General features: G+C 53.6%; 2 protein-coding genes across 2 annotated transcripts in view; one reads left to right on the forward strand and one right to left on the reverse strand.

Moving 5' to 3' along the window:
• The first annotated feature begins 1,261 nt into the window (after positions 1–1,261).
• CHRNA2 (cholinergic receptor nicotinic alpha 2 subunit) lies at positions 1,262–8,331 on the forward strand. The gene is made up of 7 exons (XM_049771428.1): positions 1,262–1,349; positions 1,539–1,665; positions 2,267–2,418; positions 2,717–2,761; positions 3,266–3,375; positions 5,903–6,932; positions 8,206–8,331. Exons 2-7 carry the CDS (start codon positions 1,611–1,613, stop codon positions 8,329–8,331), a joined length of 1,518 nt encoding a protein of 505 aa, XP_049627385.1. The 5' UTR covers positions 1,262–1,349; positions 1,539–1,610.
• Positions 8,332–10,278: 1,947 nt separating this feature from the next.
• Positions 10,279–25,285, reverse strand: part of PTK2B (protein tyrosine kinase 2 beta) — a 93,597-nt gene continuing 78,590 nt past the window's right edge. The window contains 20 exon segments of the mRNA XM_049771439.1: positions 10,279–10,836; positions 11,255–11,335; positions 11,471–11,608; positions 11,991–12,037; positions 12,847–12,871; positions 13,370–13,405; positions 13,732–13,878; positions 17,198–17,323; positions 18,502–18,567; positions 19,094–19,202; positions 19,695–19,899; positions 20,509–20,598; positions 20,773–20,873; positions 22,355–22,470; positions 22,738–22,838; positions 22,966–23,050; positions 23,588–23,685; positions 23,942–23,992; positions 24,563–24,602; positions 24,877–24,923. Coding sequence (XP_049627396.1) covers positions 10,582–10,836; positions 11,255–11,335; positions 11,471–11,608; positions 11,991–12,037; positions 12,847–12,871; positions 13,370–13,405; positions 13,732–13,878; positions 17,198–17,323; positions 18,502–18,567; positions 19,094–19,202; positions 19,695–19,899; positions 20,509–20,598; positions 20,773–20,873; positions 22,355–22,470; positions 22,738–22,838; positions 22,966–23,050; positions 23,588–23,685; positions 23,942–23,992; positions 24,563–24,602; positions 24,877–24,923 — 1,964 coding nt within the window. The 3' untranslated portion in view covers positions 10,279–10,581.

Genomic DNA, 25,285 nt, shown 5'->3' on the forward strand with positions numbered 1-25,285 from the left:
GATTTTAGGTAGGGACCCCCTTTTCCTTCTCTCTTCCTACCTATTTACCATAAATCCTCATTTCCTGGAATGTTCTGATGGCATCACAGGTGGGAGCTTTGGAACACAGATAAACACTGAGGACTTAATACATGCAAAACTCCCCCTTCTTCACATTCCAGTTTATTTATTATTTGTTTGTTTGGGAGGTCTATCCAGTGATATCAGGGGTTACTCCTGTTTTTGCCCCAAGTATCAGTCCTGGAGGTGCTGGGGACCCTATGGAATGCAAGGATTGAACCAAGGTCAGCCACATGCAAGGCAAACACCCTATCCATTGTTTTATCACTCTGGTTCCATGTTAGGTTTAAAAGTTTGAATCCCTGGGGCCAGAGCAATAGCACAGTGGTAGGGCATTTGCCTTGCATGAAGCCAATCCTAATGGATCTTGGTTCAATTCCCAGCATCCCAGGAGCTTGAGCCTGCTAGGGTTGACTTTTGAGTGCAGAGCCAGGAGTAACCCCTGAGCACTGCTGGATGTGACCCAAAAACCAAAAACAAAACAAAACAAATAAGAAGTTTGAATCCCAAATGCATCACTTTTCAGCACTGTGGCCACTTTTCTGAACAGTACCTTAAGATTCACATAAGGGATATGGAGTGATAGCACAGCAGGTAGGGTGTTTGCTTTGCATGTGGCTGACCCAGGTTTGATCCAGGCATTCCATATGGTCCTGAGCTGGCTAGGAATAATTTCTGAGCACAAAGCCAGGAATAACCCCTGAGCACCACCAGGTTTGGCCCCCCCAAAAAAGGATTTACTTTAGGGTTATGGAGCGATAGCATAGCAAGTAGGGTGTTTGCTTTGTGTGCAGCTGATCCAGGTTCAATCCTGGCATCCCATAGGGTCCCCAGCATATTCAGATCTGAGCCTGCCAGGAGTGATTCCTGAGTGCAATGCCAGGAGTAACCTCTGAGTGCTACTGGGTGAGATCCAAAACCCAAAAACAAACAAACAAACACACAAACAAGATTCACATAAAAGGGGCAATAATTTCATTTCTGGAGCCCTTAAGTTGCCATAGGTGATGTGAGAGGTCCAAATGGTGAAAAAGGTCCCTTATACACCTCTGCTGCAAATTATTGTTAAGAACTTTGAGAAGTCAACCAGCGTTCTCTGGGTCCAGGAGCAAGTCTGTCTCGCCTTGCCCTTCCCTTCTGTCACTTCAGCTCTTCACACTCACCCATCTGGCCACGATCCCCTATCTGGATCCACCCACCAAGAACCATTACCCCCAGAACCATCCAGACCCTCTGCCACCAGCTTTGCATGCAGCTCACAGTGGTGACACTCAGGCCAGGGTGGCAGGGTCAATGTCTGCTCCTGAGCCTCCCCCCCACTCCCATCCCTGTCCTGAGGCAAGGCTCATTCCTAGGCTGAACAGCTGGTGGGGTGGAGAAAGGAAGCAAGCCCCCTCTCCCCCACGGCCTGTTCCCTCCTGGATCAAGTGTGGCACTGTGTGTCTAGGATGCTGAGAGCCTCTCCTGGCCTAGCTCAGGTGGGACATCCAGAGTTCCCAGCCCTGCAAGTACTGCTGCCGCCACACCTCTCTGCACCTCTCCTCCAAGCCATGGGCTCCTGCTGTTCAGTGCTTCTGTGGCTGTGCTACTTTCTGATCTCCATGGGTAAGTGGGGCGTGGTGGGTAGCTGAGTGGGGGTCCCTAGGCTGCAGCCAGAGCTGGTGTCTGGGGATGGTGCTACTGGGTATTGCTCTTTGGGACCTTCTAGAAGCTTTCCCAGCTCCATCCTATAGAAGGGATGCTGACCCTGCCCTGAGTGAGTCCAGCGGAACCTTTGGGAAGGCTCTACCTGCTAACACCACCACCCGGCATTGGTGCTTAGGAGACTCGCAGAGGCAGTGTCACTCAGGAAGAGTTTCTCAGGTCCCAGGTGCACCCTGCCGCCTGGACAGACCATGTATCTCCCCATCCCCAATTCCCTGCAGAGTCCCTCTTAGTTTACAGTCTGTCCTCATCCCACGATGGACACATTGATCCCATGATCTATGGAAAGTGCCCGCCCCCTCCCCACATTCTCAGCTTGGGTCTCCACTTCCTGAGCCCCAGTCTCGGTCCTCCAGCTTGTGACTCCAAGACTGGGGACAACTAGGGCTCTTGAGGTTCTGAATTGCACTCCCAGGTCCCCCAGAAGGAAATAGGCTCAGGGAGATAGAAGGCCGGGGTCCCTGGGTGTGGGGACCCCCCCCACTCTTGCCTCTGTCCATAGCACCTGCGCACAGGGCCGCCAACCCCCATGCAGAGGACCGACTCTTCAAGCACCTCTTCAGCGGCTACAACCGTTGGGCACGGCCAGTGCCCAACACCTCAGACGTAGTCATTGTGCGCTTCGGCTTGTCCATTGCACAACTCATCGATGTGGTGAGCCGGCCTGCCACCCTGGGCCTGTGGTCCTCCCTGGGAGGTCAGAGCTCCAGTCCTGGGACCCCCACCTGACCTGACCCTCCCACCCAGCCAGCTCTGCTGGGCAACAGTGGGGACTCAAGGACCTGTTAGGACACCAACCCAGAGCACCCCAGGGAGGCATCTCAGCAAAGGAGGAGTGGGCTGGACTTGGGGACCCCATAAAGGAGACTCTGCAGAATAGGGGTGCATTGAGCCCATCCTACCCCTCTTGCTGGGCTGCTCTATTGGTCTCATGCCACCTCTTGCTGACCAGGATGAGAAGAATCAAATGATGACCACCAACGTCTGGCTACAGCAGGTGAGGCCTATCCCAAGCTGGCAGGCATGACCAGCCCAGGGCACCCTTGTCTATTCTGGGACCCCACCACTCCTGGGTGAGCTGTAGCAACATCGATGGAAAATTCCTACTCAACTGCTTTTCTCTAACTCTGATGGGTCTGTAATCTTTCAAACCTCAGTTTACCTATCTGTTACACGGGACCCACGCAGCATTCCTGCCCCCTCCCCGAAGGTGTCATGACTGTGGGAAGGGGGTAAGGTCTCACAGGATGAAATTCTGTGCTCAGAAGCAGGAGGATGTGTGTGTGTGTGTGTGTGTGTGTGTGTGTGGTGGGGGAGGGCAGAGGCAGGGCCAAGTGAGCACAGGCAGTAGAGCAGGGGGGCACTTGGGATCCCCGATGTTGAGGCTGGATAAGAAGCTCTGGGGACTCGAGTCCTGCTGCTATTGCTGCTGCTGCTGCTGGGGTGTCCCACGTCCCCCACCCCAGGCAACGTGGATGACGGGAACCCTTCTTGTGGGCAGGAGTGGACGGATTACAAGCTGCGCTGGAACCCAGCCGACTTCGGAAACATCACGTCCCTCCGTGTCCCTTCCGAGATGATTTGGATCCCTGACATCGTCCTCTACAATAAGTAGGGAGCCGGGCAGGGCTCCAGGGCCCTCAGGAGGGGAGGACAAAGGGAGGTTTTCGGGGCTGGAGCTATGGAAGAGCAGGAGGGCGTTATCCTTGTACATGGCCCACCCAGGTTCGATCCCAGCATTTCATAGGGTCCCCTGAGCCTGCCAGGTGTAAGCCCTGAGCACTGCTGGGTATGGCATTATAAAACAGCAGCAGTAGCAAAGGCAACAACAATATACAACAACAACAATAATAATGCAACTTTTTTTCTAATAACCACTTCGAATGGGTTCCCTGCGTGAAATCGCTTCCTCAGCACGGGCGCGTGCTTCCATCTAGTGGCGATTCTGGGCATGACAGCACCTTTTTTTTTTTTTTTTTTTTTTTTTTCCAAATGACTAGTTCACCACTAAATCTTGGCCCAGACCAGCTGCCAACTCCCAATTATCTTTACCCTGGAATCACAGCGTGGAAAAAAAAATTTGTCCCTTCTGTGTGTTCTTCGGCTTCTCCTACTAAACGGGGGCCTGGAGGCGAGGCTGGACTCTTTAAAGATAGAGATGCAGAGGCCACTGCACTACCTCTCAGGGGTCAGATGCCCATGAAACCCAGCCTGACCGCTCACCACTGTCCAGTGCTCAAGGCAGAGCCTCTGGGGCCTTTTAGACATCTCGTCCTACCGCAATCACCATCATACCCGAAGGCCCCTCCTCGCCCACCAGCCCAGTTCATCTAGCCATGTCCAATTCAAACCATGCCCAATCAAGCACTGCCCCAACCAATCTATGGCCAATCAAGCCACACCCTACCAAACCACACCCAATCAAAGTCTCTCCAACCAAACCAAGCACAATCAAGCCCCTCTCCAACTAATCAAACCACTCCACTAAACCATCGATCAAACATCAAACCCCGCCTCCAATTAGGCCACACTCATTCATGTCCCGCCCAAATAAAAGCTCAGCCCCAACAAAGCCCCTCCAATGAATTCCTTTTTTCCTGTGCCCCTTGTTTCTGGATGTTATTCTGCCATGCTTTCTATTCTATCTCTCTGCCACCCCTACCTTCTATCAAGGTGTTAGCCAATGGGAAGTTTCTTTTAGCTAGGGAATTTTGAGGAGATTTCACACCTCAGAACTGTCAAACTGTCTTCATTGCGTTGCAGGCTGGGGGCCAAGGGCTCCTTGTAGTCAGGCCTGTGTCCCATTCTTCTCTCTTGTGGCTAGGCTGACTCGAAAATGCAAGGAGCCAGGAGGGAGGGCATGCACTGGCTGTCAGGGGGTCTCACGAGGCAGGAACTGAAGGTTGCAGATGGGAAACACGGGACCCCACACGCGGGGCTCCCTCCCAGTGTGCAAGCGAGGACACACTCAGAAACCACTGCAGAATGAACTGAACAGACTTTCAGACCCCCAGGCCTGTAGCTCAAGAAAAGTGTTGTCTGTAGGACTCGCATCAGGGCTTTGTAATTCCCCCATTTGAGATGTCCAAAAATGCAGCACAGATGAGCACTGACAGACACCCTCAAATCGAGGGCTCAGCTGAAAAGGCTGGAACACCCGCCTGGCCAGAAGCAAGTCTGGGTTTGATCCTGAGTACTGCCAGGAGTGACCCAAAACTCAAACTAAATGGAGGCTGGGTGATAGCACAGTGAGGAGGGTGTTTGCCTTGCACATGGTCTTCCTGGGTTTGATCCCCAGCATCCCATATGGTCCCCTGAGGACCGCCAAGTGTGGCCCCCATAGAAAATTTAAAAAAGACATTTTCCAAACCAAATCAATAAATAAGAATAATCGTCTTAGGGACTGGAGAGATAGCACAGCAGTAGGGCAAACCTGGATTCCATCCCCGACGTCTCATGTGGTTTCCTGAGCCTGCCAGGAACGATTTACGAGCCCAGAGCCAGGAGTAACCCCTGAGCACCACCAAGTGTGGTCCCAAAACTGAAAAAATAATAAAAGAAAGAAAAAGAATAATCACCTTGGATTCATGGCACATTTAATTTTGAATTAATTTTTTGATTGTTGCATGTTCATTTCACTGTTGGCAAATTTTTCACGACACCTCCCCCCCCATTTAGCTTTCTGATTCTCCTCATGGATCACAGCTTACAGTTTAAGAAGCCCAGCTCAACGACAGGGCCCAGAACACCGCAAGATGTACATGACTAGTGGTTATTATTATTATTTTTAAATGTGGTTCTGAGATAGGAGAGATAACACAAAGGATTAGAAGTATGCCTCACATGCAGTGGATTCAGCTTGATCTCTGGCATCCCATAGAGTCCCCCAACTGCTCAAGTTTGTGACCCTTGAATGCAGAGCCAGTAGTAAGCCCCAAGCATTGCTGAAGGTGGCCCCCAAACCAAAAACAAATTTGATACCTCCCAGCTTTTTCCCCAGTCATTCCTTTGCCATGGGAAGGAGGCATTTGGGAGACACTTGGAGGTCTGCTCATCCCAGCTCTACTTATGCATCAAGGCAGTGAGTGGGGTACAACAGCGTCTCTCCTCTCTAATGCCTCTCCTCTCCTCTCTCCAGTGCAGACGGGGAGTTTGCTGTGACACACATGACCAAGGCTCACCTCTTCTCCACGGGCACTGTGCATTGGGTACCCCCGGCCATCTACAAGAGTTCCTGCAGCATCGACGTCACCTTCTTCCCCTTCGACCAGCAGAGCTGCAAGATGAAGTTCGGCTCTTGGACTTATGACAAGGCCAAGATCGACCTGCAGCAGATGGCACGCACAGTGGAGCTGCGAGAATACTGGGAAAGTGGCGAGTGGGCCATTGTCAGCGCCACGGGCACCTACAACACCAAGAAGTATGATTGCTGCGCTGAGGTCTACCCCGATGTCACCTACATCTTCGTCATCCGCCGCCTGCCGCTCTTCTACACCGTCAACCTCATCATTCCCTGCCTGCTCCTGTCCTGCCTCACTGTGCTGGTCTTCTACCTGCCATCGGACTGTGGCGAGAAGATCACACTCTGCATCTCCGTGCTCCTCTCGCTCACCGTCTTCCTGCTCCTCATCACCGAGATCATCCCATCCACGTCGCTCGTCATCCCGCTCATTGGCGAGTACCTGCTCTTCACCATGGTCTTTGTCACGCTCTCCATCATTATCACCGTCTTCGTGCTCAACGTGCACCATCGCACACCTGCCACCCACAGCATGCCGCGTTGGGTGCATGGTGTCTTTCTGAGTCGTGTGCCCCGCTGGCTGCTGATGAGCCGGCCCCTGCCCCCCTGGGAGCCCCCTGACTTGAAGCTCAGCCCGTCCTACCACTGGCTGGAGAGCAACGTGGATGCAGAGGGCAGTGGGAAGGAGGAGGAGGAGGAGGAAGAAGAGGAGGAAGAGGAAGTAGATGAGTGGCTGTGTACCCGCCCTCCACCTCGCTCCACAGGGCTTCTCTATTGCCGTGATGCTTTGCAACCAGAAGTGCTGAGCCCCAGGCTGGAGACTCGGGCACCAGAGAATGAATCTGTGCTGTCGTCTCGTCTGCAGAAGGCTTTGGAAGGGGTACACTACATTGCTGCTCATCTTCGGGCTGAGGACTCAGACTCCTGGGTGAGTTGGAGCAGGAGGGAAGTGGTTGTTCTCTAGGGGGTTCTTTAACCTAGAGGGAGTGCTCTCTCTCTCTCTCTCTCTCTCTCTCTCTCTCTCTCACACACACACACACACACACACACACACACACACTCTCTCTCTCTCTCTCTAGAATTTTGGGGCAACTCAGTGCCACTCCCAGGCCCATCCTTCTCAGTCGTGGCCCTTGTGAGTTGGGGAGACCCTGGGAGAGGGTCCAATGCTGGGGACACATGAATTTGTGAGGTTTGAGGAGAAGCAAAGCTGGGGCCAGAGTGATAGCACAGCAGGGAAGGTGCTTGTCTTGTATGTAGTTGACCTGAATTCTATAATTGGCATCCCAGAGGGTCCCCTGGGCACTTCCAGGGGAGTACTCTGCTCTGAGAGCAGAGCCAGGAGTAAGTCCTGAGCACTGCCTGATGTGGCTCTCAAACCAAACCAAAATAAGAAAAAGAAAAAAAGAGGGAGAAAAATAGCAGCAAAGCTGCCTCTGGGCTTAGCTAGATCCCCAATGCAGGAGATATCCCCATAACCCTTTCTGTACTATAACTGGAAGTTGAGAAGGGAGTTGAGACCTGAGTCTGGTTCTAGATCATGAAAATCTATAGATCCTTCTCTTTCCTGAGCTCTGGGCATTGGGCAGACTAAACTGTTGGCTGACAAACCCAAGAGCAAACAGGTTTCCCAGACCCTCAGAGTCCATTCCCAAGTCTAGGGTTATTTAATTGGGGACCAGGGACTGCCTGGAGCTCTGAGCCTAGAGGGGCAAAGGCAAGGTTATTACTAGCCCTTCAGGGTAGGTAAGAGAAGGGGATGATCCAGCATATATGGCGTTTGCCAGAGTCTGATTCCATCCCTGGCACCCATAAGGCCCTTCAGCACTGCTAGAAATTATTCCTGAGCACAGAGCCAGGACTAAGTTCTATGCCAAGCCAGGAAAGGGGTCTCATGACCATTATCGAGAATAATATTATTAATATTAATAATGGTAATAAGCATTGCCTTGAGCAGAGAGCCCTTATCTGGGGTATACACCTGCCTCCTCTCCCCCAGTCTTGGGCACCCAGCCAAGGAAGCTCCAGAACCTCTGCTGTCCCTCCTGCCTTCCAGGCTGGACCCTGGGGGATGCCCAGGCTGAGGGTGTTTGGCCACAGTCCTGAGCACTCCCGGATCTGGCCAAGTCTGGTTGGTGGGCAGGGGCTGGGCAAGGTGGGGCCTCTCCACGAGTAGCCCACTCACAGCTGCTCTCCTGCAGGTGAAGGAGGACTGGAAGTACGTGGCTATGGTCGTCGACAGGATATTCCTCTGGCTCTTCATCATCGTCTGTGTCCTGGGCACCGTTGGCCTCTTCCTCCCTCCCTTCCTGGCAGGGATGATCTGACCACCCTTCCCCTGCCCGTTCCCCCCCCCCCCCGCTTCACTGCTGCCTGCTTCTCCAGCAGCCTTGGGGGCCAGGCCCCTATGTACCCCACATCCTGGGACAAAATGAACTTTTCTCAGGGCTCAACCTTCCCCTATGCGCGCTTGCTGGGCACGAAACCCCTTAGGGACACCCCACTCCAAGGGAGGCAGGAAGGGAAGGGCTTCTGGTGTAGGAGTAAGTTTGCAGTGAGGAGGGGAGTCTTTACAGGGTGCTCTAATGGGAGGGGTGCAGGCCCTGAGTCCATAGCTGGTTGGGGACATTCTGGGTCCAGAAAGAAGCCAGATGTTAATTGCAGACAGTGGACGAGGATATGGGCGGAGCCTGGAGAGCTATGGATGGAGCTTGGTGTTCTGTGGATGGAGCCTGGGTCTCTGGGCTGGGTCCTGGTGCTGCAGGCGGAGCCTAGGGCCCTATGGGATGAGCCTGGGACACAGGGCAGAATCTGAGGCTATGGGAGGAGCCCTGGCACTGTGGGCGGAGTCTTGCTTTAAGAGTGAAGCCTGGGTTGTAAGTAGAGACTCGAGTTGTGGGTGGGGTCATAACCTGATCTTGGGGAGAGTTGAATATGAGCTATGGTTCCATAACAAGGGTTATATGGGAGACGGAAAACGGGTTTGCTTGTGGGGTGGAGGAACAGGGTGCAAGGAACCCAGCCACTTCAGCATCTGGGAAACATCTGCAAACCCCAAATTTCCCCTCCTGGCCCCAGCAGCAAACTGCAAGGTGCCAGCCATCCCCTAAGATGCAGCAGCCCACAGCTCCAAGAACCCTTGTCCAAGGGCATCTTCAGTCCTCAGAGCAGATGTTCTGAGTCACTGCTGACCAGATCTGGCTCCTGCCCTACCCCAGTCCCGTGCTGGGTACAGTGCTCGGCCAGCAACAAGACTAGGGCCTTTGCAAGCCTGGGCATCTTGGACAGGGCAAGCTGGGCTGTTTGGCACCCAAGACCTCTGTACAAATGTCCTGGTGGATTCTGCTGGCCAGACTCCTCTCAGGAGCAGTTTCTACATATAGACATTGAGCTCCACAGCCCAGCCTTGACCAGAACCCCAATAGCTAACAGCTTGGGGGCTCTGTGCAGGATGGGGACCCTCATAGAGGCAGCTGCCTTCTTTTTAACCCTCAGGGTTCCTTCCTTCCAACACCTCCTTAAGCCTGCTACCTTCTCAGACACCCTCCTCCCAACTCTACATCTTTTCTGGATTCTGAATCCTTACTCCTGGTCTCCCCTGGCCCAGCCTGCATGTAAGTAAAGAGATGAAGCAATGCGGCTGTTGTTCCTTCAGCTGTGAGGTGCTTTAAGGTGCATATGCTACTCCCTTATCCCGGATGTCAGGGTCCCAACTGGGAGGGAAACACAGGGCCTAGAGGGTGGTGCCAGTCCCTCCTGGGAAGATGCTTCCAACTGGGTCCCTCAGCTCATCACCAGGTGAATCTCACAGTACTACTGAGCACTGGGGCAGTGGGTCTGGACCTTCACCCCCCACCATGTGAGCCTAAATGCTGCTTCCTGGGAGGGGCTTCTAATTCTAATCCCCACCCCCGCCTGTCTCCCACAAGGAGCAGGTCCAGAAAATACAACTGCAAAGCAAATAGTCCAGTTTTAATTCATCCACAAGGCAAATAGAAAGATGAGCGAAACTCACAGGGCTCAGGAAGAGCCGAGGAGGCAGAATAAGAAAAGTAGGGGGAGAGTAGAGAGGGAGGAAGGTGTTGAAGAGTTGGCAGCGCCCCTCCCCACGTTCCCACCATGTGCTCACAGCTTCCAGAACCTGATTCCCGATGGCCAGTCCCTGGCCCAGGCCCCTCTCACTTGGGCCCCCCCAAACTGAACTGTAACTCTACACTTAGAGCAGGCCTACCCCTCACTGAACCTACAATTAAATAATCCTTCTAGACTACAAGAGAGCAGGCCTACCCCTCATCTCCCTAGGAACCCCCCAAAGTACAGGAGGTTCCAACCCCCACCTAATCCTTCTCAGGGACTTTGCAGGTCAAAGGGGTAGGAGAATCTCATGGGCACCTCACCAGCCTGCCATGTCCAGATGGCAGAACCACTGTGGCTGATGGGGGACGGCTTGAGGACCCCCACTCCAAGAGGCCTGGAGGATGCGAGGGGCAGCCGGCGGGGCCTCTGTGCCCCAGTATCTACAGCGCTGGTCCCCGTGCCCAGCGCAGGGCAGCACGCGTGGGGTCAGTGCAGAGGGGTCATGCAGTGGCATGGGCGGAAGGTAGCCCTACGTAAGTCACTCGGGGGGGTGGCTGCGCCAGATTGGCCAGCACCTTGGCCTGGTCCACAGCATCCAGCAGGTTTTTAGCGTCCACGGCCAGTGTGTGTGAGGCCGTAAGCATCTGCCGCTTGCACTCGGCACTCAGCGACGTCACTGCGTTCTGTTGTGCCAGACGCATCTTGTTGATGAGGTCCGCCAGGTCTTTGTTCAGAAGCTTCTGGGTGCCCTCAATCTGTCGGGGGAGACAGAGAAGGGTAGGTGAGTCAGGGGCTAACCAGGAGTAGAAGAGAGGCAGGGTAGATATCTGAGTGCAGGAGAAAGGCTGGGGGTATCTGGGTGCACGGGAAATGCTAGATGGTTATCTGAGGAGAGGAGAGGCTGGGTAAGTAACTGTGTGAGGGGAGAAGCTGGATGGGTAACTGGGTATAGAGAAGGGCAGGAGAGTCTGGTTGTAGCTGGATGCAGGGAGTAAACCAGAGAGAGATTGTGGGTAGCTGAGGGCAGGGAAAAGGTTGGGGGATAGCTAGGTGCAGGGAAGAGGTTGGGGGTGACTGGGTGCAGGATTGGGCAGGGAAGAGCCTGGGGGGACAGACTAGGCAGTTTTGGGGCTGAGTGGAATTGGGTGCCTTCCCGGAGGGCCTGTACCTCACCTCAGTCCTTGATGCCTGTGGCAGGGAAGGCAGGAGGCTGTCCACGCTGCCGATGAGCTTCCGCAGAGTCAGACCCACATTCTGGTGAGAAAGGAGCCCCAAGTGTTAGTTTCATGGGGCCATGCATGGGGAACTGAGGTCCTCTTTGCTGTGTGTATATGGGGAGACTCCCCAAAAAGGCTCCACAAGGCACAAAGATGATCCGACTGCACCTACCTTCACCACCACCACATAGTTCTCGGGAGGCAGCTGCCCAAGCTCATCCTTGAGCTCCAGCACGGCCCGCACCAGCTCCATGACGTTGAGGTACACCTGGTCATCCGTGCGATCCAGGTTGGCCGTGGGCTGCACGGTCTGGGGGTGAAGAGGACAGAGTGAATCTGGGGGCTCCTTTCATAGCCTGCCAGCAGACTTGTACCCATAAACCACAGTGCCTCAATTTGGGAGCCCCACACATCACTTCCTGATATGAACCTTCTAGGGAGGCCACAGGTGGACATTTCTGAGATTGAGGATCAATGTGTTGGAGTGAGGGGCTACCACGGTGTCCCAGGTTACTGTCAGGGCAGCTCAAAACATGGAGGGGGTTGCTACCATCCCATAGAAATGGATCAGTGAGTGGGGGGTTGGGACACAGGAGAAAGGAAACTGGGCCCCCTTTCTATTTCAGGGTCATCTCTCTGGCCTGAGAACCGGAATAATGGAAACTGTAGTGGGTTTCCCAGACAACACAAACCTGTGTTCCCAGCCGTGGCGGCTTCTGGGGAGGTCCCGTGAACTCCGCTACAAGGGAGAGAGAGAGTCATTGGGGGCCCCAGGCAGTCTGGCCCGATCCTTCTAAGCTTCAGAGACCCAGAAGAGCCTGTGTAGCAAAAGCCAAAGTGGCAGGAGGAGATGGTGGATGCCAGGGGTTCCCGTGCTGCCTGCATGGTGGCCATAGCCCCAAGGAGCAGTGCCTGCTATGTGAGTGACTGGGAGGAAAGTGGGAGGAAGCACTGGGGTGACCACCCTGTGCTGGGCAGCTGAGGCCTTCGAGTTGGGAGAACAAACATGTCTCCTGTCAATGCTGAGCAGCACAGACTCGAGCACTGTAATGTTCACAAGACTGAGCCACACTCGTGAGTCAGCAGAGCTCTCGGGGGGCCTCACCTCCTTGTCCACCAAGGATCTAGGGGTGCATAGGCAGCCCATGATACTCCAACCCTAAGCATGTCCACCTGTTTATAGAGAGAACCCTACACAGAGCCAATTGGGATCTGGGCTCTGCCCATTGCCAGGTGTGATGTTGCAGACATTTCTCCACTTCTCTGGGCCCCAGCAGGGAAAGTCGGGGTTAGAGGTTTGGGGAGGTGGAGCCCAGGGGACCCCAGTCTGAGTTCAAACATGGCAGATGTGGGGTCTGGTGCTCAGGGCTCAGTGATGCTGCCGGAGCAGGGTTCAGTCCCGACACTGCAGACGAAGAGGAAATCCAGATGCCAAATGAGGCAGGTGCTCCTTCCAGTCTCAGGGCAATGTGGCTGCTGTAGCAGGTGACAGACCAGCCCCCTACAGTAATGGGACCCCCCCCCCCCCAGTAGGGCGCAGACACTTACTGTAACCAGCTTCCTTCTCCGGGGTCTGGAAGGAAGCAAAGAAAATGGGTAACTGAGGTGGCTCTGGGTAACTAAGACATTTGGCTGTGTCCACCCCTTTGACTGTGACCTGTTGACCTGGGTGGGGGGATTCCTGTCAAGGACTGAGAAAAGGGTGACCGTGAATGATTCAGAAAAAAGCAAAGGCAAGACAAGGACCTCCAAGAGGAAGGCAGGGGCAGAAAGGAGAGCCTTAGCCCTACTTAGTAAATTTTTTGGTTTATTTGGTTTTCGGGCCACACCCAGCAGTGGTCAGGGCTTACTCGTGGCTCTGGCCCCAGGAAGCACTTCTGGTGTTTGGTGGATGGAGGGGTTGGGGAACTATATGGGGTGCCAGGTTGGTGAACTCAAACCCAGGTTGGTACAGAAAAGTCAAGTTCTCTCTCCCCCCCCCCCCCACCCAGTAAGGCCCCACTTTCACAAGCCTTTCAGGCCCTGATTTCAAGGTGGAAAACTGCACCTCTCTCCACTTCATAGAACTTACCAGAGGGGACTTATTGTTCATGTAAACCATGGGGTCCTGTAAGGAGGAAAGCAAACCACAGAGCTTAGAGTTCTAGAAAGTGTCCCCCAAGAATACACAAGAATGCTCACCCTGGCCAGGGGGAGAGGAATGATGGGTTAGTTGGGGACCGTATCTGCTCACTCAGCAACACTGTCCTGTGAACAGTGGGTTCCCCATACCCTAGACCCTGCCCTGCAGACAGAGGGGTCCCTGTACCTTGTTTTTACAGAGAGTGGGGTCCCTAGACCCTGGTCTCTGCCCTGTGGACATTAGGGTCCCCCCACCCTGGGCACACCCTGCAGATGGGGGTCCCCCACTACCCAGGCCCAGCCAGCACACACCAAAGCCCGTTCCTCCTGCCGCAGCCACCGGCAGTCCTCGGCCATCTGCTTCTGCTGCTGGTCCAGCACCTGCCGCATCTTTGCCCGCTCCGCCTCCCATAGCTGCTGGGCCTCCTCCCTGCTGCTGGGCCGGAAGAAGTCCTCCTCCTGCCAGCCGTAGGAACAGACAGGTCCAATGAGCCTGACACCCCAAGGCACAGCTGCTGGGCAATGCACTCTCTGGGCCAGGGTCTCCTACTCCAGAACCCCAGCTTTTCTGACCCTTCTGGAGAGAGGGTGGAGCTCCAGCCCATTTCTTTTCTCCTCCCCTTTGATTTGGTAGTCAGAGCTCACTCCTGGCTCTGTGCTCAGAGATCACTCCTGTAATGCTTGGGAGAATCCTGTGTGGTGTTAGGGGTCAAACCCAGGTTAGCTGCATGCAAAGCAAATGATCTTTCTGTTGTAAGCACCATTTCTTTGGAGCCATAGCTAGAGTCCACAGAACTCAAGCTGCTGGTGCTCGGTGGGGTGGGGGGGAAGTAAGGCCTGTGATGTCCCCTAAGTCCTTGCACACCACCCACTTAAGACAACAGCTTGTCCCTGACTAAGGATCACTTGAGGTACAGGGCCAGATCTGAGACCTCCCATTCTTGATAAAGTCACGTCCCTGCCCCTCCTGGGGTCTTGCTGGCATAGTTTGCTGCTTTTCTACCCAACATCCTTGACTGGGCAATTCCTTGGTGGGCAGGACAGGGCTAGGCACTGAAGATCGACCATGGTGACCTGGGCTCTTCTCTTGGGGTGATAATAGCAAGAGCCAGACTCGGCACTAGTGACATGGGGCCTAGATCATTCTGTGGGTGTGTGTGGGAGGGTCTCCTGAACAGGTAAGCTGAGATTAGCACCAGGGATGTGACCCCCAGATGTCTAAAGCACCTCCCAAACCCTTCATACAACCCCATATAATATTTAGGTTGAAGTCAGAGAGATCTGCAGAACAGCAGGTCAGGCCTATGCCTGGTAGGCAGCTGACTTGGGTTCAATTCCTGCATCCCTAGGGTGATTCCCAAACACAGAGCCAAGAGTCACCCCTGAGCATCTCTGGATATGGCCTGAATCCCTCCAGAAAAATAAAAACATTACAGGACTTGAGGTACCCTGAATGCAATCTGCAACCTTGCCTAGAACTTGGACGGGCATTGAAAATGCTGGTGTCTTTCAATTTCATAAGATGCAAGGAGGAAATGGGATTTAAAGCAAAAATGGAATCACTCTTTTTGGAAACATTATCAGACAATGAAGTCAAAGATCACTGGTCACTCTTGAAAGGAATCGGGAGCTGAGCGATAACACAGCAGGGAGGACACTTGCCTTGCATATGGATGACCCTGGCTCAATCCCCAGTATCCCATAGGGTCCCCCCAGCACCACCAGCAGTGATTCCTGAATGCAGAGTCAGGAATAGCCCCTGAGCAATGTCAAGTATGGCCCCAAACAAACAAAAGAAATCAGGGTCCTTGTTTTGAATTGACTGTAAGTGACCCTTATAGCCATGACTTTTCAGAGCTTTCTGCCTTTTTCTGCTCCATCCTAAAAGCCTGTTCCCTGGAGCCACATGTACTATCACTCATGCAATGCAGACAGCTGCCACTCTTGCCTCTCACTCACCCAGAGCTCCACTGTCTACTTCAGATCAATCCTTATTCACACTCTAGTCCCTAAGCCTAGGCCTTCCCCATCCTTGAATGTCCAATTGCAATAATAATAATAATAATAATAATAATAATAATAATAAAAATAAAGATGTCTTCTCTTTGAAGTTCCACCTTCATGTATCACCCTGGCCACTCATGCCTCCTGGCTAGCCCTCCAGATAAGCACTGACTCAGCCTGTCCTGGGCATGACTTCAGGCTCCTTGAAGGCATACTGCCTGAGGTTCTTTTCAGCTCCAGGACAATGCCCTTCAGGGGACCACATCCCTCCCTAGGTGGGCTTTACACTGCATTTCCCTCTCTGAAATCTTTGGTCCTGTGGGTGGAGGAGCCTGGCACCATCATGACTCTGTGGCAGCCCCCACAGAATCCCAGATGAGTCAGGCGATGGGTTCAGCCAGCAGAAAGACTTTGTGGGGAGCCATTTCTGAGATTTGCTCGGGGCTTTCAGAGCTTCCCCAGGGAGCCCCATTATTCCCACCCCAAATTCCACCTGCAGAGACTGCCCCAGTGTTTCCGATGTGTGCCTCACAGTGGAGCTTATATTTTTAACCTTTGTTGGTGGTTTATTTAAAGAAAAGCTTGTTGTGTTCTTTGGGGCAGGCCTCATTCACTGCAAAAGCTTCTAAACCCAACACAAAAAACGGCTTTTGTCCACCTGCAAAACTGGGCTGTGTGGAACGAAACTGAGGCCCTTATGGGGAAGAGGGGTTGAGACCTGGTGACAATGAACCCCCTCTCTTGGCCCCCAAATGTACAGGACTTATTCCTAAAGGCACAATTGGAAGCAAAACTCATTAGATAGAACTCAAGGAAGTATAAATCTGGGAAGATGGAAGAAAGGAGCCTGGTCTCCATTGCTTAAATGTTCAGTCTGGTGACTGATAAGTCTAGATGAAGGCATAAGTGGGTTTCTTGGACCTAAGAGAGAGACCAGCAGAGTCAGGGGGGACTCTGATACCTTCCATCTGGACTTTCACTGCCTAGAACTCCAAGTGATTCCCCCAATTCCTGAATCTTGCAGAATGAAGGAAACTGGCCGAGATCAGAGCAACATGCTCCACATGTCTACATCAATGCTTAAAACACACATGATTCTGCCCAGAACATTTCAGGTCCTGGATTCTGAGCCTCCAGTCTCATGCACGCAGAGCTAAGGCCACAGGGCCAGCATCTGTCACAGGGAAAGGTTCAGTTCATTGAAATCTCTCCAGGGCTCCCAGAAGCTGAATTCAGGGGAACATTTGTGATGGAAGAGCGGACATCCTGAGACAAGTAGGCTGGGATTATTGGCAAGACTTGGAAGCTACAACATGGAAGGCCTTGGGGGTCATGGGTAGCTGGCCACACAAAGGAGGTGACCAGGGAAAGCAGCTCCCCTTACCTCCCATTGATCCCGCCCTCCCCTACCCCATCCCTCAAGCTCTTTCCCTTGCAAGGCAGCAACTTTCACAGAAGCAGCAGGAGTAGCTGTTATAGGATGTCTGTCCTGTCCTCCTAGCTAGGAGGGAATTAGTTACCAAAGCTATGCAGACAAGTGGGCAGAGCCTTCAGACATTCCAGCTTTGATGGGGAATCTCCTCAAAACCTCCAGCAATGGGGAGAACTCTCATGTTATCCCCTTGAGCATCAGAGAAGAGCCAGATGTCCATAAGGGGAGGCCTTAGCACAGGGATAAAGCCCAGAGGGGCCCCATGCTGGCCTCCCCTGTCTCCTCCCTCAGGCAACATCCTCTGTCACCGGCACGGAGAGTCAGCATGCATAGTTCTCTTACCCGCATGCTGTGTCGCTTGAAGACATTGTGCCGATGGAGAGGTGGGGTGTGCAGTGAATTTACAGGAGATGGATATTCCATAGGGCTGGTGAGCGTAGGCGAGCTGGCACACAGACCCTCGGGGACCTAGACATGAGAAGCCAAGAAGCACCAGGCACGAAGACAAGCCAAGGGAAGGAACAATGAGCAGCAACAAATAGGAGCACAACAAAACAACACAGGAGCGGCAGCTTGGAGCTCGTATGACTCGCTCCAGGAGCTAGTGAGGAGTGTGTGGCGTCTCACGGGCCCTTTGGAGGTAAAATGCTCCAGGCTCCTACTGGAATCAACGGGTTTCTGCAGCTTCTTATCCACCCACATGCTTCTTTGTGTGAGTGGGAGGTGGGGGTGTCCACCCATGTTACTGACCCTCGAGACTATGCCCCCCCCCCCTTGATTCTTTGGGAAAGAAAAGTATTTCATAGTCATGTCACATACACGATGCTTAAGCTTAGCCCACAAACTCTATAGACATGTCTGTACTGTTTCTTCAGATCTTTATGTAAATAAAATCATGATGACATAAACAGGATTTCTACATTTACCTGTTAGGTATTTATACTGAGAATTGTATTAAGGACCCTTAGCAGCTATTTTAAATATTGTAGAATTACGTGTTTTTGGAAGGATCTTACTTCTCTGCATCAAGACTTCACAGAGCCCCCACTCCCCCAAACCTTTTCTTTCCACTGAAAGGATTGGATCTGCTAGTTTTAAGGGAGAAAAAGGACTTAGCTAATATCTACTGGTTCTATCAGATGAAGGATCAATCTACTGTCCGGACATGGGAAGATGTCTGAAGGTGGCCCCCCTCAATGTGCAGGCATCTTTTCTAGTTTTGGGGGTGCTTCATGACTGACATGCAGGCTGCCTTGTGGAGCTCTGACTTCAGGGCCCAGAGGCAGGAGAAGCACTGGAGAAGGGGAGTCCTGAGGTGGGAGTCTGAGAAGCTTCCAGGTAGGTGAGGATGAAGGGGTATGGACAGAGGGACTCAGTTCTGTGGACAGATGGACCCGGCTCTGTGGACAGACAGACCCAGCACTAACCTGGCTCTGTGGACAGAAAGACCCAACCCTGTGGACATACAGGCTGGTCTGGTTCCCCCTTTGCTGAGACCTGCCTGTTGACACTACACTTCACTTCTTTTGTCCCCTGGACACTCTCTGGCTTCAGAAGCCCCCACTAGGGCTCACCCAGAGCCCAAAGGCAGGCAGGATGTGGGGGGTACGGGGGGGGGGGGTAGAAGTCCCAGGGTGCACACATACCTGGAACTGCAGATTGGGAGCCAGGAGGTTGGTCTGTGGAGGGGGCTTGTACTTGGGCCGTCTGGGCTGGGGACAGAGCACAGATGAGGGTCACTCCTGGCCTCTCCTGCTCAGAATCTGCTCAGAGACAGGCCAGACTAGTCTGGAGATAAGAAGGGACGAGGGGCCAGACTGTGTAACAAAGCCGGGTGAGAACCCTGGTCAGCCAGTGAGCCTGTGCCTTGCGCTGGCTCTACTAACACTCGTCTGTCTGTGGGGGGAAGTTTCCCAGTCTGTGACACTTAGGTTGATAAATACAGACAGGAACCTCTCCAAACCCAAAGTGGGACACTGCCCCTGAGCTCAGATGCCTGGAGAGATAGGGCCAGGAGGTGGGACAGAAGGAATCCTACCCCTTTGGAGTGTTTGGGCAGGGACCAAACTTATCTCCAGAAAACACTTCCAACTCTAGCCTCTCAGGGAGATGTTTCTGGGAGCAGGAGAATGCCCCATGGGTCTAGGGTCTTTCTGCATAAAGACAGCTGGGCTGGACCAGAGCCTGTCGGCAGTGACAGGGGTCAGTGTTCTACTGGGATCCTTGGGCAGCACCCACCTTGGGTGGGGGTTCCTGGTAGGCTGTGGGTTCCAGAATTTTGGGGGGTCGGTAGCGTGCATTCCTCTCCTGCTCCAGGGCGATGTCCTTCTCCATCTGATAGATGTCACTGCACACACAGAGTCATTGAGGCGCCCCGAGGCAATTCACTCCAGAGGAGGGGCCCCACCCTGAGTCCCCTCTCCAGCTTCTCTGCAGAGACACCCAGGGACACCCGTCAGGGACCCAGAGACACAATGAGGTTTCCCTGCTTGGAGGGAATTCATTCCAGGAATGAACCAGAAGTGGGAAAAGTGGGTTGTTGCTACACAGCTGGCAGGACATGCCCATCATCCATCCCCATTAGTTTCCTGAGTGGCAGCACCATCGGTGACCTTGGGCCCACCCTGCCCTCTGACTGCCTTAAGGAGTTAGGGGGTTGCAAGAGGGCGGGCGTGAAGCAGCAGCTCTTAGGGACATGGACCCTTAAGCCCAGCGCTCTGAGCCAGGTTCCAGCTCAGATCTGCCTTCTCCTGCCAGGATCCCAAGAGCGCTAAGGTGGGACCTGACTCCCTGAGGTCCTTGCCTCGCTGAGGTGGGGGTCTCACTGGGCCCCGCTCACCTGAGGCTGCACACAAGCTCAGTAAAGCGGGGCCGCTCGCTGGGGTCATAGTCCCAGCAGCGGGTCATGAGAGTGTAGAGGACAGGTGGGCAGAGGTCAGGCTTGGGCAGTCGGTCCCCTTTTTCCAGCACCCCAATCACGTCCTTGTTTTCCAGCCAGAAGAAGGGCTGCTTCCCGAAGCTCAGGATTTCCCACATGCATACAGCTGTAAGCAGAGGGGTATGCAGGACATGGGATCTCACATGAGCCCCCCCTGCCATGATGAAGCCAAGGACCCTCCCTCGTGCAAGCCACACCTGAGAGCCAGCATGGCTTCTCTCCACTCCTGGGAACTGAAATCGCCAGGGTTCTGGGGACAATGAAGCTGAGATCTGGAAATGCGTCTAAGAAGACCATAGTCTCTATAGCTCGCCCTGCTGGGGCTTGAGCCTGGCATGACCACACATGAGCCCCACACTCATGGAGCCTCAGTTTCCCCAGCTGGGAAACGGGGCAGACAGTGCTGCGGGGAAGGTGCCTATCTACTCGGGGTGTTCTGGGTGGGAGTGTAAATTAAATTAGTCTCCCAGCCTGGTTCCCTGCACCTCCTCAGAGCGTACTGTGGAGGGTCTGTCTGGGGGTCTCCACCTCACTCCTCAGGATTGGAGCTGGGGCAGGGCTCAGTTTCTCCAGAGACAATGAGGAGGCTTGTACAGGAGGCTGATTAGCATTTATCTGCCCCACCGGGACCATCTTGGGGCTGAGGGAAAACAGATTCCCTCTAGTCTGGTTACCTGGGGGTGACAGTCATTCAGATCCCCCTAAGCCCACTCACCAAACATCCAGACGTCACTGGCCGTGGTAAAGCGTCGGAAGTTGATGGACTCGGGGGACATCCATTTGATGGGGAGACGAGTCACCGATGCTTTAAAGAGATACATAAGAAAGGTCCAGAAATGCCTCCTATTCTCCAGATAGCAAGACCTGTGTACCCTTGATTGTAGCTTTTTTTTTTGGGGGGGGGAGTGGATACTGGTTTCAATATCCTCCCAGGGTTGAAACTGAGTTTGGGCTGTACCCCTCGCCTGGCCTGCCTCACCTTTGTAATACTCTTCATCCTCGATATACCGGGAAAGGCCGAAGTCTCCCAGTTTCACACATTCGGGGGAGGCCACCAAGATATTCCGGACGGCAATGTCCCTACAGGAAGGGCCAAAGGCTTCAGATACGGTAATATACAGATAGGCGGACAGCAGAATGAGTGAGACTGAGTGAATGAATGAGTGAATGAGTGAAGGAGAAAATGAATGAAGGAGAGAGGCTACATGAAAGAAGGAGTGTTGAGTGACTGAGAAATATGAATGAGTGGCTGCATGAAAGAATGAGTGACTGAATGAGTGACTCAGTAAATGAGTGACTGAGTGAATGAGAAAATGAATGAGAGAGTGGCTGAATGAATGATTCAGTAAATGAGTGACTGAGTGAATGAGAAAATGAATGAGAGCATGGCTGAATGAATGAGTGACTGAATGAGTGACTAAGTGACTAAGTAAGAAAACAAATGAAAGAGAGTAGCTGAATGAATGAGAGAATGAACGTGCATTGCTCAGCATGGCTTTGCAGGGTCTACCCTTCAGAGCTGCATGACAAATCTGGTGCCTTGAAGCTCAGAATGTGCCTGCTCGAACAGTGCTCCAGAGCACCCACCCTGTCTCTGGCTCCCCTGGGAACACTTCCCTCCTCTCTCCAGGGCAGGGTAATGAAGCCACAGGGCCACAGAACTGTGCCAGATGTGTGTGTGGGGGTAATAGGGCCCATGTGTGATGCTACAGGATGCTCTGGTCCCTCAAACAAAGCCAGCTGAAGTCCAAGGGTGCAGGGAGCAGGGGTACCCCAGGTGCTTGAGGGGAGGGCAGGACTCTAGATAAGGGGTGGCGAACACACGGCTCTCGAGCCCCATGTGGCTCCCGGCTCAAATGAATGCGACTCTGCCTCTTATCATGATTTTGGATACTCTTTGCCAAGTTTGGATTTTGTTCTGCTGCTTCTGAGGAGGGACCTCTGAGGAGAGATCTCCGAGCACGTAGTCCCACTCCCAGGCTGCGTCCTCCCATCTCCCATCCCTCGGAAACAACTGCACAGGCCAGCGAGTGGGAGGGGGGGGAAACGGGGGAAGGGGGGACACGGGACCTGTGTGTGTGCCACATGTTGGGTCACATCTTGCCGTTAGTTCTTAGTGTGGAGGACGCAACACACCCTCACCATCACTGCAGGATTATGACCCTCACTCAAAAATGGCAAAATGCAATATGTGTTTAATGGATTATTGTTAAAATTATATGCTTTTGTGTGAGTGTTTGTCTGTTTTGGCAGGTCACTGCGTGGTGTGACTCTCTGACCTCAGTTTAAAATTTTGGCTCTTTGTGTCGAACTTGTTTGCCACCCCTCCTCTAGATCTTCCCTTTGCTGTTCTACCTAACCACCCCAGTCTACACTGAGTGTCCTAAACAGTGGCCTGGAGCATGAGCTCTGCTCAGGGAGCTCTGGGCAGACCTCCGGGAGCTGGCAAGGGACCCATGCCAGCACCCACCCCAGTCCCTGCCCCAGGATGACAGCACTTTCTCCCAGGTCACGTCCCCTGACATTGCCGACCCCAGCCATGCCCCAGGCCACATCCTCACCGGTGCACACAGTTGACACTCTCTAGGTAGGCCATGGCCTTGCAGACCTGCAGTGAGTACAGGACCAGCGTGAGCACCTTCAGGGAGCTCTTGTTCCTCTCCAAGTAGTGGCCCAGCTGTGGGGAGAAAGGTGCCATTAGGCCCCACCAGCCTGGCTGCAAGTGGAGTGACCCTAGGGTAGTGGTGATAGGAAGAGGCGAGGGGGAAGGAGGAAGGAACAGGGAATGGATCCGGTGGCTGGTGATATGGCTTTTTGGCTAGGCATGCCATAGGCAGCTGGGTGGGACCTACAAGTTGATCAAGCCTTTGAGCACTTGACAATAGTTTCAGCTAAATCCAGCTACATCCCTCGAGCCTGCTCCTCTGGGTTCAGCCAAGCTCACCTCTCCATGGGTGTACAGCTCCATCACAATCCAGATGGGCTCTTCCTCGATGATGCCGATGAGCTTCACGATGTGCGGGTGGTCCAGCTTTTTCATGATCACTGAAATAAGGGGATGGCAGTGAGGGGTTGAAGGCTAAGGAGCCATGGAATGGAGTCCTGTGGGTCTTCCCCCATGTCCAGGCACATCCCCCAGCCTCCCCCCCCTCCCCAATGCCCTTGCACCCACCTGCCTCGCTCATGAACTTCTCCTTGTTATCCTGGGTGCAATCCTTCTTACAGGTCTTCACAGCCACGTGCACTTTCTCCCCTTGCTGCAAAGAGGTGGGTGCAGGGTTGGGGTGCACCTGGCACCATTTGCATCCCATAGTCCCAATGCAGGGGCAACATCACAAGTGGCTACGGGAATTGGAAGGACTCCTGGGTTCTGAGAGTTCTAGCCCCTGTCCAGCCAGATGGAGACATTGAAGATGATGCAAAGCACCTCCCACTTGGCCAGAAGGTGTGTGTGGCGTGAGTTCAGCTATTGCCAGCTCCTTCCCTGTATTATTGGTTCCATGTTCACTCCCAGGTCCCCATTTTTGCCTTTTCGGCGGGGGTGGGGGGTTGCTCTGGCTCAAACACAAAAAAGAAAGAACCTGTCCGCCTCCAACTGTTTTCAGGACACACACTCCTCTTTCCCCATGCGCTACCCCTGACCCTGCTTATCCTGGGAAATGCTCCCTGCACATTTCATCTAGGCTGTAAATGACAAGTGACAATCCTTCATGGCTCAGACCAAACATTCTAGAAGGCTCCAGAACATTCCATAGCCTAGCTCATATCTCATCTGACAGGAGAGGGGAACTCACGTGGTTTGTGTAGACCCCGTCGTAGACCTCCCCAAAGAAGCCTTCCCCGAGAATTCGGTTCAGAACCACGTCCTCCCGGGCAACACCGTACTCCAGGCCTGCACAGATGGAGGGAACCAAACACCACTGAACCCTACTGGTCCCCTCAGCTCAGCCAGTCCCTGGTACTGGGCAGAAAAAAAGGTTTCTGGATGGGTCTGCCATCCCAGAACCCTGGGCTTTCCACTGTGGTGCCCATGTGCATGTGAGGATTCACTGCCCATGCAGAGTGGCACTGTGGGGCTGAAGGGACAAGGGTGGCCTTCACTGCACAGGACAGCCAAGATCCCCTGAGACCTTAAGTTCAGGTCCTACCTCCTGGCCTTCGTAAGGTCTCATCAGGAATCTCTGCATAAATGTCCGACTCTGCAATGACAGCGAGAGCACATTGGCAAGCAGCCCGCAGCACACGGGCACCAAGAACTGTCCCTCCCACGAAACCAGGGATGCCAGGTGATACTCCAAGCTGTCCCAGGTGTCAAAGCAGCCCTAGTTCCCAGGACCCTGGTCACTGTTCATGGGTCTCTCTCCCACTTCCTCTCTGCGAGATGAACAGATAGATGCACAAGGGGTCCCACTTCCACATAACCCCTGGGGGTTCAGCCTGCTGTGATTTGAATGCCAGTGGACCTCCAAATCTGAGTGTTGAGTCTCTGACCCCCCAGAGAGTCAGTACTTGGGGCTAAAGCCCTGGGCAAGCCTGGGTGTAGGCTAGGCTCTCCTGGGACAGGGATTCATGGTATCTTAAGCCCAAGAGCACCAAGCTGTCCCCAACACGGGCAGCAGTGCCCTGCTGTGATCTGAACATCATGTCTTCAGAACTGAGAGTTGTGTCCTACCCAGGTCCGTGTCTATCTGCCCTGTTCCGGGGCACCCGGCACTGAGAGAGACTCCGGGTGGGGATGGTTTTGGGGGTCCATAAGCCCCAAAGCTCACCAATGCTGCAGCTCTCGACAGAGTGTGAGCGCGCGGGGGGCTTTCCAGGTCTCTGTGTGGGGAGAGGCAGCAGCCTACAGTGAGCTCCACAGCCCTGCCCTCACCCACCCAGTGTAGCCCCCCTCTGAGCATGGGTCAGAGCTGCCCCCCAACTCTACCAGCCTGGTGTGACCTCAGGACTCAGACCCCCCGCCAATTACTCAGGAGAATTCTTGGGAGAAAAGGCATCAGGAAAGTGGGAAGCAGAGCTCCTTTATCTTAGGGGGTCTAGAAAGAATGGGCAGGGGCAGTCACAGAACGGGAGGACAGGGAACTCACGAGCAATGGGGATCTGTGGGCAGGCTGGTCCGCTTCTCACCATCTGCAGAGACCGAGGAAAACATGGGGTCCTGCTGGGGCACCCTCCCCCTTCCATTGAACCTTTCTAGCCTGATCCCCCCAACTGCTCTATAGAAGGAGAATGCAGAAGCCTCCTCCACCTCACAGACAGACACGACAGACACCAGATACGCAGCTTATACCTCACACAACACACACAAACACCACATACCAACACATAGCACATACAAACACCATACTATACACAATCATATACCCTACCCCTCCTGCACTCTAAAACACATGCACACATCAACACCAAACAAATGCACAGCACATATACAATATGAAAATTACACACACACACACACACACACACACACACACACACACACACACACACAC

This window comes from Suncus etruscus, chromosome 4, assembly GCF_024139225.1.
Source record: "Suncus etruscus isolate mSunEtr1 chromosome 4, mSunEtr1.pri.cur, whole genome shotgun sequence".
Lineage (NCBI taxonomy): Eukaryota > Metazoa > Chordata > Mammalia > Eulipotyphla > Soricidae > Suncus > Suncus etruscus.